This window comes from Pan paniscus, chromosome 17 (genome assembly GCF_029289425.2).
Source record: "Pan paniscus chromosome 17, NHGRI_mPanPan1-v2.0_pri, whole genome shotgun sequence".
Lineage (NCBI taxonomy): Eukaryota > Metazoa > Chordata > Mammalia > Primates > Hominidae > Pan > Pan paniscus.
The window spans coordinates 53,737,840-53,754,359 of NC_073266.2; the positions used below are offsets into that span (position 1 = coordinate 53,737,840).

The 16,520-nt window shown below is 42.0% G+C and overlaps 1 protein-coding gene across 15 annotated transcripts in view; it reads left to right on the forward strand.

Annotated features, from left to right (window-relative positions):
- The window catches only part of FHOD3 (formin homology 2 domain containing 3), a 482,704-nt gene that overhangs the window by 44,505 nt on the left and 421,679 nt on the right, over window positions 1-16,520 (forward strand). For 14 of the 15 annotated variants that reach the window (XM_063597250.1, XM_055102327.2, XM_063597253.1 and 11 more), the window contains exon 2: window positions 13,078-13,184. In XM_063597250.1, coding sequence (XP_063453320.1) covers window positions 13,078-13,184 — 107 coding nt within the window. Of the gene's footprint in view, window positions 1-13,077; window positions 13,185-16,520 lie in introns of those variants that run through there. The other variant, XM_063597259.1, reaches the window with a different exon arrangement.

Genomic DNA, 16,520 nt, shown 5'->3' on the forward strand with positions numbered 1-16,520 from the left:
GAGAAAAATAGATTATCTTCAGAAGAGATATATCAGACTTAGCTGATGTTTAAACCAAAATGATGTAAGCTAGAAAGCAATGGAATAACAGTTTTAGAATACTCCAGGAAAATAACTACTAACCTAGCATTCTTTATCTAGCAAAAACGTCCTTCAAAATGAAGGTGATATGACACTAAAAGCACAAAGAACAAGAGAAAATAGGTAAATTGTACTTTATCAAAGTTAAAAACTTCTGTGCCTCAAAGGGCATCATCAGAAAGTCAAAAACAATCCATGCAATGGGAGAAGATTTTTGCAAATCACATATCCGATAGAAGACTTGTATTAGAATAAATAAGAAGCTCTTACAACTGAACAACAAAGACAAATAACACAATTTTAAAATGGGCAAAGGATTTTAATAGCTGTTTCTCCAGAAAAGATATACACATGCCCAATAAATACATGACAAGATGATCAAAACCATTAGCCATCAGGAAAATGCAAATCAAAAGCATGAGATATCATTTCACATTTATTAGGATTGCCATAATAAAAAGGGCAAACAACAACTAGTGTTGGTGAGATTGTAGAGAAATTGGAAACTTCAAACATTGCTGGTGGGAATGTAAAATGATACAGCCACTTTGGAAGACGGTCTGACATTTTCTTAAAATGTTAATGACCCAGCAATTCTACTCCTAGGTATATACCCAAGAGAGGTGAAAGCATATGTCTACATAAAAACTTGTACACAGACAAATGTTATAGTAGTATTATTCATAGTAGCCAAAAAGTGGAAACAATCCAAATGTCCATCAACTGAGGAATGGATAAATAAAATGTGATATATCCATGCTATCAAATATTATTCATCAATAAAGGGAATGAAATACCAATAAATGCTACAGCATAGATGAAGCCCATAAAACATTATGCTTAGTGAAAGAAACCAGTCACAAAAGACCACTGCTATAGTTTGGATGTTGTCCCCTCCAAATCTCATGTCAAAATTTGATTCCTAGTGTTGAGGGTGGGCATAATGGGAGGTGTTTGGGTCATGGGGATACATCCCTCATGAACAGATTAATGCCCATGGTTGGGGGAGAGTGAGTTCTTACCCATATTTTTTCCATGCAAGAGCTGGCTGTTAAAAAAGAGCCTGGTACCTCTGTCCCACCTCTTTTGCCTCCTCTCTCACCGTGTGATCTCTGCACATGCTGGCTTCCCTTTGCCTTTTGTCATGAGTGGAAGCAGCCTGAGGCTTTCACCAGATGCCCAGTCTTCCAGCCAGCAGGATTGTGAGCCAGATAACTCTTCTAAAATTATAAATGACCCAGTCTCATGTATTCCTTTATAACAACACAAAACAGACTAAGACAACCACGTATTGTATGATTCCACTTACATGAAGTGTCTAGAGTAGGCAAATCTATAGAGACAGAAAGGAGATTAGTGGTTGTCAGGGGCTGGAAGGTATATGTGTAGGGCAATGAGGAGTGACTGCTAATGTGTTTGTGGTTTATTTTGGGGGTGATGAAAATGTTCTGAAATTCACTGTGGTGATGGATATACAACTCTGTGAATATACTATAAGCCGGAGAATTATGCACTTGAAATAGGTGAATTATGTGGTATAAATTATCTCAATAAAGCTGTTACCCCCAAAGTGGGGGTGAAATCAGGATGCTTCTAGGAAACAGAAACTGACCAATTTTGTTGTCAGCAGACTCTCACTAAAGAAATACTAAAGAGAGTTCTTCAGGCAAAAGGAAATTATTATAGATAGAAGCACAGAAATGCAGGAAAGATTGAAGTGCAATAAACAAGGTAAATCTAAGTGAATATTGACTGCCCAAAACAATACTACTTCATGGGATTTAAAATGCATTTCTCATTATCTCAAAAGGTATAGCTGGCACAGTGGGACACACCTGTGCTTCCAACATAATGAAACCTTGTCTCAAAAAAAAAGGTATAAATCATATTAAAGTGGTCTAGTGTCCTTAACATTGTCTGAGAAGTGATGGCACTAATTTAGAGTAGTTTTTGCTCAGTCAGGAAGGCATATTATCTATAGGATAAATCACTAAAAGGCTTAATAAAAGAATGTGTACCTGGGAATAAATAGAATACTAGAAAGGAATATAGAAGAATAAAGAATAGTAGATTAAATCAAATATGGCAGGAAAAGAGGAAAAAGGAAACTAGAACATGCAGATTAAATACTAAACATGCAGATTTGAACTCAAACATCAGCAATCATTTTAAATTAACAGTCTTTGATATATTTTTATTAAAAATTATCAGATTAGATTTAAAAACTATATTCCACTTATAAGAGATACATCTAAAATATATGGGTACCAAATATTGTAAGTAAAGGACTAAAAGAAGACTATCCATGCAACACTAACCAAAAGAAAGTAGCATGCCTGTATTAATAACAGACGTACTCTTCAGGCAGGAAACATTACTAGAGAGAAGGAGGAAATCTCATAGTGCTAAAAGAGTCCACTAGGAAGTATTTGTCTGCACCTAATAACTGAAATAAATGCAATATTGACAGAATGAAAAGGAAAAATAGAAAAATTCACAGTTGTATGCCTCTCTATAGAACAAGCAGGTAAAGAGCAGTGAGGATAGAGATTTAAGCATCTCATTTAACAAACACTGCAACTGTTAGGATGCATTATTTTCATGTATTGGGCCATAACACAAGTCTCAAGAAATTTCGAAGAATTCCAATCATACAGAGTATGTTTTTTTTTATCACGGTGAAATTAAGCAAGAAATCTACAATAAAAGAAGGTATTAGAAAATTCCTAAATATTTGGAAATTACTTAATATACTTTTAAATAATTTTTGGATCAAAGAAGAAATCCCAGTGAAATTTAGAAATTATTTTGAATTGAACATAATGAAAATATATCACATCAGATCCTGTGGACTATAGCTAAAATTTACTTAGAGGAAAATTATAGTCTTTTTCATATTTATTTATTTGTTGAGACAGTGTCTCTCTCTGTTGCCCAGGCTAGAGTGCAGTGGCACGATCATAGCTGACTGCAACCTTGAACTTCTGAACTAAAGAGATCCTCCTGCCTTAGCCTTCTGAGTAGCTGGGACTACAGGTGTGCACCACCACACCCAGCTACTTTTTAAAAATTTTTAGTAGAGATGAGGTCTTGTGAAAATTATAGTCTTAAATGCACATAATTGAAAAGAAGAAAGGCTGAAAATCTTAAGATTTTAGAGGTTAGGAAAAAACATGTCAAACGCAGAGAATACAGGAGAAAATAATAAAGATAAGAATAGCAATTAGTGAGCTAGAAAACAAACTTATAGAGGAAAAGCAATATAATCAATAGTTCTTTAAAAAGACATTAATAAAGAACTTCTCCTAAATCATTAGAGAAAAAATTCAGACAGCACAGTTAGCAATATCAGAAATTTAAAAAAGGGAATACCACTACCGATTCTCAAGACACATGAAGTAAGCAGTTATCTTTCAGCATGCCAATGCACCTGTGGGATTTCAACCATCATATTTTTATTCACACCCAGCCCCCTGAATCTATTTCTTTATTCACCACCATTTTTAGACATAACACGTTAAAAACAAATCCCAATTTTGGCTGGGCACAGTGGCTCATGCCTGTAATCCCAGCACTTTGGGAGGGTGAGGAAGAAGGTTTGCCTGAACCCAGGAATTCAAGACCAGCCTGGGCAACATGGCGAGGCCTTGTTTTTACTAAAAGTTAAAAAATTAGCCAGACGTGGTAACGCACACCTGCAGTCCCAGCTACTTGGGGGGCTGAGGCAGGAGGGTCACTTGAGCCTGGGAGGTCAAGGATGTGGTGAGTCTTGTTCATGCCACTGCACTCCAAGCTGGGTGACAGAGTGAGACCCTGCCTCAAAACAAAAAACAAAACTGAAAAACCAAAAACCAGATCCTCATTTTATCCCATCTCCCTGCCCCCAAACAGCTATTAGACCAGTGTTTGCCATGTTAATGCAAATGGTAAATGGTATCACCAGTTACTAATTTGCTCAAGCAAGAAACTCAAGATTTTGCCTCTCCATGTTGGACACCACCATATCCGATCAGTCACTCAATCCTCTAACTTTTCCTTTCTCCCTTTCATGCCCTCCTTCCCTATACCATTTCTCTCCCTTTCCTTCTCTCCATTTCCACTGGATTCACCATTGTCCAAGCCACATTGAAATTGTCCCTGATCCTGGCGGTGGCTTCTCCATTTGTCTTCCCTCTTCCATCCCCACACTGCAAAGCTGGTCCTGCACACATCTGCTCACAGCCATTCCATTTCATGGCTTCTTATTGCCCTAGAATCAAGTCTAGTCTACTTTGGGCAGTGAGGCTCCCCCTCCATGGCCGGTGGCCTGCCTCCCTTCACTGCCTTAACTGCTCACACTCTGTGACAGGACTTTTGCATCCACTGTGCTTCAGTCCCTACACCCCACATTCCACCCTAAAGAAAACAACAGAAACAACACAGGCAACAAACTCATTGTGCTCCTCACTTCCTGAACTGCCACCAGCTGTTGGGTGATCAGGACACAGTGTAGTGTGTGGCATGGACACAGTGTCTCCCCAGGACACAGTGTAGTGTGTGGCATGGAGAAGAACAGGAAAGGACTATCAATCTGAATGAGTGAACAAACCAGTGATAATAATAATCCTGAAACATAGTGTTGATACGATTTTCAACTTGAATAAAGTGAAACGGAAAATGGCAAAAGGTGCCTATAGACATAAGTAAAAAATATATTCCAGCTTTTTCAAGGGAAAGTTTAATGTATTTTTGGCTATTTAATGATAACAAAATATTTTAAAATAATTCAAATGTTTACCTATTTACCAGACTATCACTCCCTCTAAATTTAAGCTCTGAATGGGAGACATCCAGCCTTTGTCTTTCTTGCAGAATTTGGTAGAGGCTCTTGCCTTTGGTTGGTGAGCTGGACTCTTTTGTTGACTTAAATAGAAATCTTGGGCTTATTGGGAAACTGCTTAAGTCAATTTCAAGACATTGCTTCTCTTGCTCGGTGGCCACAAAGAACATAACTTATTAAATATTTCTGAGAAAGTAAAGTCCAACTGCTTTCAAAGTAAATACACTCATATTATTTCATAACCCATATATGCTGGATCATCAAAGATATCTTTGTACTTCATCCTAAAACATTTATTAAAGTAACTATGATGTGCTCATTTAGAAAAGGCCAAATGGGCCACTAAGAACTTAAAAGTTTAAAAATGATTTGTTGGGGTTAGCCAACAGGAACTACTTTCTTCTGATATCATGTGAATTGATTTCATGTAGTCTTTCTCTTAACAAAATTGACCAAGTGTTACTTGTATTTTTAAAATATGTAAATGTAATTACAATTTTTTATGTGAAATGCATTATACATACAAAGGAATACATGTGAGGAGTGTGTATAGTTTGAAGGTTAATGAAATGAATACCACATTCTCACTATCACCTTAGGAAATAGCAGAGGACAACCTCAGAGTGTGTGCCCTGTATCTTGTCCCTTTGCAATGGTTGTTATGGGTTATGGGGGAATCATTAGTCCATAAAAGTTAGAATGATTGAACCGAGTTTTGTGTTGGTTTTGTTAAGACTTGTGAAAGGGACATGTGGCACTGCTTGTTGGAAAGCTCTCTTTCCTAACATTTTTTGCTTGTCCTTTAAGTCCAGTTCCTTGTCTCTGCTCCATTTAAAAGGAACCACAAAATCCAAGGAAGCCACAAGCTTCATGGCTGCCTAGCAACAAAAGTACCATTTGAGGGGGGAAACAGGCGTAGCTGTATTGCAACTGACCAAATGGAACATGCTGACTGCTTTTGGGCTGCTCTTAGAGCTGTATGTGCCTGAAGTGGGGCACTCAGGGGACCCATAGTCAAGCTGGCCCTGGAGAGAGGTAGGGTCCACAGCAACACTTCATTTATGAGCCAAGAGTGGGGCTAGCTTTGTGGGCGTGTGACTGATGGAGTCAGAAGGGTCCTGTGCTTAAGGTTGCTATCTTGAAATTCTTCCAAGTTTTATCTTTCCATTTGCATTTTGAAAGTGAAGTTCCATGGATCCATGGAGCACACTCTGGGGGTTTGGGACTTCGTGTGTTCTTGCCTCCTGCTGTGTCCTCTCCTGTGTGGGAGGGTCCTTGGCTGACTGCTCCCTCACTCCCCGGTGCTCCAGGCTCTGTTTGGGCTCCCCTTCCTTGCTTTTACCCAGCAAGTGCTGCTGTCTTCTGCCCCAAGCAGGACTTTGGGCTCAGGGATGGTCAGGGAAGCAGGACTTTGGGCTCAGGTATATTCTTGCTCTGTGGCATGTCAGGGTTGGGCAGGTAGTGACCAGCCCTGCCTTGAGCCTGCAGTGTCATGGTGCATTCAGCGGGCAACTCGAAGGGGGCAAACCTCTCACCCACCTGCCATCCAGGTGCAGAGCATGTGGAGTGTGAAAGTTGTTTTCCCTGTCGGCTGTGGGTTGAGGTGGCAAGCTCATGAGAAGAGGAGGGTGACGTAAAGTCAGAACCCTAAAGTTGCTGCTGAGCCTGTGAGTCAACTGGAAAGTTCTGGTTTGGCCCAGTTTGGCCAGTTTCTCCTGGGCTGTCTCATGTGTCTGTCATGTGGGTCATCTGGAGGCTTGGCCATCCAGGCTGGCCTTGCGTGACATGTGGCAGTTGGCAGGCTGTGAGTGGGGGTGGCAGGAGCAGCCAGGCCCGAGTCTTTCACCCTCCAGCGGGTAACCCCAACATCTTCAGACAGAGGCAGAGCTCCAAGAGCAGCAAGAGAGGGCAGCCTCAGTCTCTGCCAGGTCACACGTGACACTGTCCATTGGCCAAAGCAAGACACAGGTCACCCAGATTCCAGGAGTAGAGGAAGAATCTGCCTCTAGAGGGAATTTGCTGCAAAATCACATTGGGAGGATGTGGATGCAGGGATGGGGGAACCAATGAAGTGCCATAAGCACTTGCGCTTTCCATTAGGTTTACTTTTTTCTTTTTAAGATCAGAATGTTTTCCCACTTCTAAACTATAACCAAAATTAGTTTAAAGAGTAGCCCTAGTATATATTTATAGAACGGTTCTGTGCAAATCTATTTCAGGATTACACAGAAATTTTATTGCCTGGGCTATGGATCGCTGTGGACCTGCTGCCAAAACCTAGATAATCATTAAGCTACCCCAGTAACATACTAGTTCACTGGACTAAGAAAAAGAAAGAATACATAAATCGAGACGTGACATCAGCCTCCTTTGAGATGTTTGGGTGTTTTTTCAGGATGGTGAGTCTGCCCTTTCTTTTTTTTCTTTAGATGACAGTCTCACTCTGTTGGAGTGCAGTGGCGCAATCTTGGCTCACTGTGACCTCTGCCTCCCTGGTTCAAACAATTCTCCTGCCTGAGCCTCCTGAGTAGCTGGGATTACAGGTGTGTCACCACCACATCCGGCTAATTTTTGTTTGTTTGTTTGTTTTTTGGTGGAGATGGGGTTTCACCATTTTGACCAGGCTGGTCTCAAACTCCTGACCTCAAGTGATCTGCCTGCCTTGACCTCCCAAAGTGCTGGGATCACAGGCATGAGGCATCATGCCTGGCTTGCCCTTTCTTTTTGACTGCACTATCTTTGCTGAAACAGTCAAAAGAACCCCAGAGTGACTTTGCATAGTGTCTCTACAAGGAGTGGAAGGCTCTTTCTATGTCTCCAGAGAATGAGGTCCTGCTTTATTGGTGTGTTTTATCCCAGGCGGAGTGGCACAAAATCCTGGATATTTAGAAGGACACTTACTGTGGATCTGAGACTGGCTGCCCGCTGAACACCCTGCCTCCCACCAGAATCCTGGCCACAGATTTACAGCCCTAACTGTGTGAGCCTGCAACCCAATCTGAAGTCTTCCTGTTGCACCGCTGTCACTGCCCCTAAATTTCCTTAATCGCCGTACTTCTGTAATAGCCCTGTAATGTTATCTTCCCCCATGGCTCCTGGCTTTGTCTTATGTCCTGAAGTGCCCGGCAATGTCCTGGCCACCAAACCTAGAGCCAAGAAAGGACTGCAGGGGACATGCTGCCAGGGGATCAGGGTTGATATGAAAATTGTCAGAGTCAGGAAATTCCAGGTCCCTTAAGTCACTTGGGAAGACATTTGACAGGAAAGGCCAAGGAATGGGATCAGGTTGCCTCCGTGTAAGTAAGAATTGAGATTCCCCGGTGGGGACTGGTCTGGCAGGGAGGTGTCTGAGTTTTTCACTCTGTAGGGAAAGTTTTGATATATCTGTCTAAATCTGTGTAATAACTGGATTTGAATTAATCACCACTCACTGTCTATTCATATTGTTTTTAGTTCTTCGGAAAGTTTATGACTGTTACTTCTTTATCACTGACAAGATTGAGGAATTCATTTAGTGTACCTATTAATTTGCTTATTAAAATAATAACTAAACATGACCCCATTCCCACATATTTAGGGACTTTTGCTGTTTTCAACATATCGGTCCAGCCAAGAAGCACTGTGTTCTTCCTCCTTGGCTCATGTGATGGTTTAAATATTAATCTCCTGTGTCTCGGGTGTAATGATGGGCTGGGGTTTGTGTGGTGGATGGCTCGGGTGGTGTGTGTTGACTCGTTTGCTGTCTTCACAGCCCCTGTGTTGTTAGGATCCCCTTTGCACACACATGTCCTGTCTCCCAAAGGGCAGCCCCTCTTCCTATAGCCCCGCTGTGAGGACTCCACATGAAGTTCCTGAGAGATAAAGAGATGCAAATTATTTTCTTTTTCGGTTGAGGGACTCACTAGCACAAATGGGATGGGCCTGCCCACCCATTCATTAGGGATCTGGGTTGTGACATCTGGCGTAGGAGGTAATGGCAGCCTCTATCCTGGAGGGGGGACTCGGGCAGTTCCATGGAGGATGCTTAGGTCTCTGCTAACGATAGCAGAAGGGATATAACTGAGGATGAACGTCCACCCATTTTGACAGTTGATTTAGATGGTGTTTTATTCTCTTCTGTGTTTGATTTGTGTGTTATACTTAAACGTTCTCTTTGAGGGAAGGAAGTGATTATGTGTTCCTTGGTGCCCTGCCTGTGCCTGACATATAATTTTGTTAAAATTGAACTGTGGAAATGGTAGTAGTTATGCTGTCCAGAATGTGAGAAGAGGAATGGTGAGAACAGGCCATTGTGCTAAGGTTTGGGGATTCTGCTGTCAGAGGCTAGGGAGATTATGGGGCTTCCTGTTACAGTTTGGGGCTGGCACAAAGCGCCTTGAGGCAGATACCTGGCAGGCCAGGGTGAGCGTCCAGAAAAGTGAGATATTTGTCTTGGGCTACTGGGAATAAAATCTGAAGATGCGAGATGGAAATGATATGCAAAATAGCCCAGATGGGGCTACATCTGCCGGCCACTAGTACATTCCCACCTCCTCCCAGTCTAAGGAGAAGAGCACAGGGCTTAGGCAGGGCTGGTGGAGACTGATAAGCCTGGGTAAGGGGCTGTCAGTCTTTTCATCTCTGTTATCCCTGCTTTAGGTACCTCAACTGAATGGCCAAGAGCAGTATGTGCTAGTGCTGGCCTGGGTGACCTGCAAGACTGATTGTCAAATTCTCAGGAATTTCGTGAGCCACTTTTCAAATGTAGCTATTACTAAAAATTAAATTGGCTAGGCACAATGGTTCACGTCTGTAATCTTCACATTTTGGGAGGCCGGGGTGGGAGGATTGCTTGATGCCAGGAGTTCAAGACCAGCCTGCACAACAGTGAGACCCCCCTGCTACAAAAAAATAATAATAATAGTAAATAAAAATAAAAGAAATTTAAAATAAATAAGAATTATAGAAACTCACAATTGAGCAGATTATATTAAAAACAAAGGTTATAGACATTCACAGTGTGTCACTTCCTAATTATTTCACTCCATTCTGCTACCTCTGCTCTCCAGGTTATTTAGGTCTTACAGATCTGTGTGGTAGAAATGCTGTATACTGGTGAGCTGCTGCACACCTCTTTCTAACCCCATGCTCAGCGACTGTGCATTGGTGGCTTGAAACAGGCTCTGGTGGGAGTATTTATGCCACATTCATGTGTATGCTTGGCTTCTCTCCAGACAGCACTACTTGCTCTTCATTCTCTCCCTCTGGCTGAGTGTGGATCACAGGCTCAGAATGACTCAGACCTCCTTGAGGAGAAGTAGAAACTCCTTATCCCAGTGCTTCTCTCTTTAGGCTCATATGTTTCCAGGGGTTGAGGAAAAGGACATTGTGATGGCTTAAAGAGGTTTTGTCATTCCATCTTTCAGTCTGTTGATTATATGTGGGATTAAAAATAGGCAAAGTGTTGATACTATCAGCTGAACACACTAAATCAGCTTTCTTAGTTAATAACAGCAGTAGAAATTGAAGCAAGAATGAGCTGCCAATGATTACAACCAGACACATGGTCCACTGTACGTGTCAACAGGTCCAATTTCCATTGGAATTTTCCACCTGGAAAGATAAAGTCTGATTTCAGTCCACTGGTGATCGTTGGCTCAGGAGACACCTTCTGCAGGAAACTCTTCCTGCCTGCTGCTTCCATAGAGTAGGGGAGGCAGCTCCTGTGTGTTTCCCCAAAACCCTGGGCACACCTTTGACACTACAGTACAGACAGGTTGGCCAGTTTGTATTAAATGCTTTCTCAAATCAGATGATCCATCTATAAATGCTGCTCAAGAATGCTGAAATTCACCATCAAGCCTTTAGTAATTATGAGGTATGGTCTGCTATTAGAGAAATAAAACAAGTGAATCAAATAGGATTAACCCCTTCAAATGACTTAACTAGGTATTTCTCACAAGTAATAAAGAAGAAATTCCTTTCATTCTGTTGCGGATAACCAGAAACAAGGAACTGTGGGGTTTCTAACAAGAATTAACAGCCTGTTATAGATGCTGCGTCTAAACAAGATGACAGTTTGCATTTCTCTTGTTGAGGATAATAACAAAACTTTCCTATCAAAACAAAAACTAATCCCTTATTTGAAATCTCACTTATAGCAGATTATCAAGCATTCATCTAGATGTTTTAAAGTAACCACATATTTGTCTCCACTTTTCCCCTAGCTGTCATTTTGGAATAATAGCCTAACTCAGCAAGAAGATGAATTGAGTCACTCTTACAGCTCAAGAAATCAAGCATGAGGGTATAAGTTTAGATTTCCTCATAATATTAATCTCAATCTTCTTTGGTAAAATTATTTTTCTCTATTTTAAGAGTAATCATTCTATATGTAATATAATGCTAACTGCTACCTGTAGCAACCACAAAACCTTAATGAGTTAGCACAGCAAAGGCTCGTTTCTTGATGCTGTCACAGTCCAGGATGGGTCAGTGGATCTGGGCAGTAAAGTGCTCTCTTCCATGTAGTGACTCAGGAACCCAAGCTCCTTGCATCTGGGGCTCTGCTTTTTTCTAGGTTTCAAAGTCTCCTCTGGCTCCTCTGCATCTGGCCATAGGCAAGAAAAGAAAAGTGGACAGTTGTGCAGAGGTGTTATGGCCAAGCCTGTTGGGGGCCTTCTTCACTTTCACCCACATTCTGTTGATCAATACTCAGTTATGCAGCCAGAGCCCAACTCTAAGGCAAGACTGTGTGCCTGGGGAGAAAAGGGAATGGTGTTGGCAAACACATTTGCTCGGTCACACCAGAACACTCAGTTGATACAAGCTGCATTTTGCACCGTGACAAAATTTTCAAGTTCTGTGTGTGTCTTGGGCTGTAAAGAGGATGCAGAGTGTAGTGGTTGAGACCATGTCCTCAAATCAAACTGCTGGTATCCAAATTCCAGCTCCACCATTTACTAGACGGTGAATTGGGCAAGTAACATAGCCTCTCTTTGTGCCTCACAGTCCTCATCTGTAAAATGAGGAGGACTCATTTTACAGAGTCCTCATTTTACAGAGGACTCATTTTACAGAGTTTGTGAGAGAATCAACTGACTTCCCATGTACAAATGTTTAGAACAGTGCCCAGAATATAATGAACAACATATAAATGTTTGTTAAACAAAATTTTTGGCTGGGTGTGGTGGCTCACGCCTGTAATTCCAGCACTTTGGGAGGCCGAGGCGGGTGGATCACCTGAGGTCAGGAGTTCGAGACCAGGCTGGCCAAAATGGCAAAACCCCATCTCTACTAAAAATACAAAACAAAATTAGCTAGGCATGGTGGTGGGTGCCTGTAATCCCAGCTACTTGGGAGGCTGAGGCAGAAGAATTGCTTGAACCCGGGAGGCAGAGGTTGCAGTGAGCTGAGATCATGCCACTGCACTCTAGCCTGGGTGACAGAGCGAGACTCTGTCACCAAAAAAATAAAAAACAAAAATTTTTAAAAATGAGATCAGTGTGCATGCCTATAATCCCAGCTACTCGGGAGGCTGGGGCAGGAGAATCACTTGAACCCGGGAGGTGGAGGTTGCAGTGAGCTGAGATCGAGCTACTGCACTCCAGCCTGGGTGACAGAGCAAGAGAGACTTAATTTCCTGTGTGCTATGTTGTAATTTGGGTATATTGCCATTCAGTTGGAGGATGTTTCAGTTCAATTGTAAAAATACTTTATTGAGCAACATTATTTGTAATGTGCAGAGTATGACCATAGAATCTGAATCAGCAGGCTCCTCACTGAATCAAAGGAAACAGCATATTTTCCCCACCAAATTTGCCTTTTAAGCCCTGTGACTCAATCCATGGTCACAGCAGCATCGTGATCTCGATTTCCACTCTTGAAATGGCAGGTCTCATCTGTGCCCCTGAGAGTGGAAAAAAGCGCTGGCCCAGTGCCCAAAGGGCTCCTTCAGTGGCTTAGGGCCCAGAGGGTGCTGTCGATGTCACTCTGTTAAGAGATGCCTCATCCATCCACTTGGTACACAGATTGTTCCCGATCTATTTGCACTAACATACTAGCTCTTCAAGTTATGATCCACATTTCAGAACATTGCTTGATTTTACAAAACACAGGAGGGCAACATGATGTGATTTCTCCATGTGTAGTCTCCATCTGAGGAGCAGGTTGAGTATAACAGGCTCTTTCTCTTGCAGCTGGATGACTGTACTCTGCAGCTCTCTCACAATGGCGCCTACCTGGATTTGGAGGCCACCCTGGCAGAGCAGCGGGATGAGTTGGAAGGCTTCCAGGATGACGCCGGGTAAGAGCAACTGTTCACCCTGCCGACTGGTCCCCACCTACCAGGAAATGGGGGTACATTGAGGCCTTAAAATATTTAGGAGGAACTACCATGGCTTTGACCTTCTCTTAATTCTCAATCACACACGAGGGAGATGCAAGTGACTCATCAGTGGTGACTGCAGACCCGTTTCCATTTTGAGTAACTTTTCTTGATGGGTGCTCGGGAGTAGCCTTTCCTAGGAACATTTGTGGTAATCAAGCACATGGTATTTATATGCTAAGTTATTTTAAAATCGTATGTCACAATTAAATCGATATTTTCCAGCCAGCTGTGGTGGCTCACACCTGTAGTCCCAGCTACTCGGGAGGCTGAGGTGGGAGGATCGCTTGAGTCTGGGAGGCCGAGGCTGCAGTAAGTCATGATTGTGCCACTGCACTCCAGCTTGGATAAAAGGGCAAGACCTTGTCTCTAAAAGTGAATAAATAAATGGATATTTTCCAGATTTTAGTGGATTTGCAACTATTTTAGATATTGTATTCAATGATAATTTACTGGATAGTTTCTTAGCAGATGCTATAGTAGATAGTTTTATACGGTATCATCTTTTAAACTCATTACTGTGGAAAAAATAATTATTAATTATGTTAATGTCAACTTACTTTTTGCCTATACCTAGAATTGCTTAATACTTTTGCTGAATAAAGAAATACTGTGAGTCTGAATAAAGCAATATGCACATAAAAAATCAGAGATGTGCACAGAAAGTGAAACCTCTCTAGGAATATACCCATATCAGCAGCCATTCTTATATTTATTAGATTACTGAAATAGCCCCTGATGGGGCCCCACCTTTTTCCTTCTGATTTTTATTTATTTATTTATTTTTTGAGACAGAGTCTCACTCCAGTTGCCCAGGCTGGAGTGCAGTGGCGTGATCTCGGCTCACTGCAGCCTCTCGAGTAGCTGGGACTACAGATATGTGCCACTGTGCCCAGCTAATTTTATATATATATATATATATATGTTATTTTTGAGACGGAGTCTCGCTCTGTCACCCAGGCTGGAGTGTAGTGGTGCGATCTCGGCTCACTGCAACCTCTGTCTCCCAGGTTCCAGCAATTCTCCTGCCTCAGCCTCCCGAGTAGCTGGGACTACAGGCGTGTGCCACCACGCCCTGCTAATTTTTGTAATTTTTAGTAGAGATGGGGTTTTGTCATGTTGCCCAGGCTGGTCTTGAACTGCTGAACTCAAGCAATTCACCCTCAGCCTCCCTAAGTGCTGGGATTACAGGCGTGAGTCACCATACCCAGCCTACTTCTTATCCATCTCGAACTAAGTATATCTCTGATTTCATCACCCTCCTCTTCAGGAAACTTAAGAGGTTCCCTGATACTTTCCAGATCATGCTCAGCTATCTTAATCTGTTGTCCAGAAGCCCCCAAAAGTTGTTTGAAACCACTTTGCCCAAGTTAAAAATATGGTCCACTGAATACTATCTGGGAGTTCTCATTTTTCATGAATAGCTCAATTAATGGAGAAAAATTGGAACCTTCTTAGTTTCATATAGCTATTTGACTTCAGTATGTACTGATGGCTTCCTGGGTTTCCCCTGTTTTAACACCCTTCACAATTTATGATCATTGATTGTGCTGCTAGTTGCACCTCTTCTCTGCGGCTAACACTTCACTAGGTCAGAACCATGCCTGTCTGAATGTCCAGGATTTGGCATTTTCTCAGCATGTTTCAGGCACTTAGTGAATACTAGTGTCCAGGTGAATGGCGCATTGCCAGAATGGATTCCTGAATAGCATGGCCATGCACACCAAGAAGACCAAGGTCCTTCTTAGGATTCAGCAAGATGCTCTGAGGATACCCTTCTTGTCTCCAGAGTGGTAGTAAGGGCACACCAATAGTATATGAGAAAAGATCCTGGAAACCACTCTAGGCTGTGCATATGGGAGTGGTATCTTAAGTCACACCAGATTCTACTTATTGCTATTTTTAAAATTAACACTATTAGGCTGATAGACTTGGGGATGTTCCATTGCAATAGTTTTTATCAAGTATTTGACAGTGACATCCTTTCATATAAGTTGTCAGAATGCAGGCTAGATGATAGTCTAATTGGATGACTTCATGGCTCATTGATCAAACAGACCCCGGGAATGTTATGAGTAGATCATTGTCAGCTTGAAAAATGTCTCTAGTGGTGTTGTGCTTGAGGACCTTGTCCTCGTTTTTGTTTTCTTCTTTCTTATCAAAACTTGAATGATTTGGAGATGACAGCTCAGAAAAAAAGTGCTAATATATTGATAAAAGCAATAAGAATAAAGGGTGTGGGAGAAGAATAATATTTTTGGATCAGCTATTATGCCAGGTACTATATTAGGCTCCCTATTCACAAGATCTTTAATAATTAATTATCATACTAGTCATGTAATTGGATTTTATTGTCTCAATTTTTCATCTGAGACAACCAAGGGTCAGAAGTTAAATTAAATGTCTGGGGTGGCAAAGCCAAGTTTGAACACAGATGTGACCAATTCCCAAGATTGTGCTCTTCTGCCATCCCGGGGCTTCTGGGCAAAGGTACTTTAGGTTCTATGCAGCATGTACATTGGCACCTTTGGTGGCATGAGGTTGGTTCCTGCAAGGACAATTGGTCCTGGCCTAAAACACTGTCTCCAGTTGAAACAGCTTTGCTGCCATCATCCATCACTGACACTACAGTTCACCTGGGCAACACCTGTCTCCAGATGCTGGCACTTCCTCCACAGCTGTTCCCAAAGAGCCAGGGCATCCTGCTATAAACTCCCCAGAGTAGATTCTGGTTCTTGTATTCTCACTTTGTTCCCTTCTGAATCATCACTTGGCCATGAGTCCATCCAATAGGTAGAGGTTGAATCCCATTTCTATACTCTAGTAGCTAGGGTTGCTGGGAAAATGAATTATGGCAAGATGAGGAGGTGGGACTCAAGACTTGGGAAACTACAGAGGAAGGTAGCCCAAAAGATATTGAATAGCTACACATTTAAAATTTTTTCTAGAAAAATTTACATTTTTAATTATTTTTGATAGGGTCTTTCTTTGTCACCCAGGCTGGAGTGCAGTGGTGCAATCACAGCTCACTATAGCCTCCATCTCTCAGGCTCAAATGATTCTCCTGCTCTGGTTAATTTTTGTATTTTTTTGTAGAGACGGGGTCTCCTTATGTTGCCCAGGCTGGTTGGAACTCCTGGACTCAAAACAATCCTCCTGTCTTAGCCTCTCAAAGTGTTGGAATTATAGGCATGCATAGCTACACATTTGACAAGTGTGCCCCCAAATCACCCTAGAGTGAGGGTTTGTATCGTT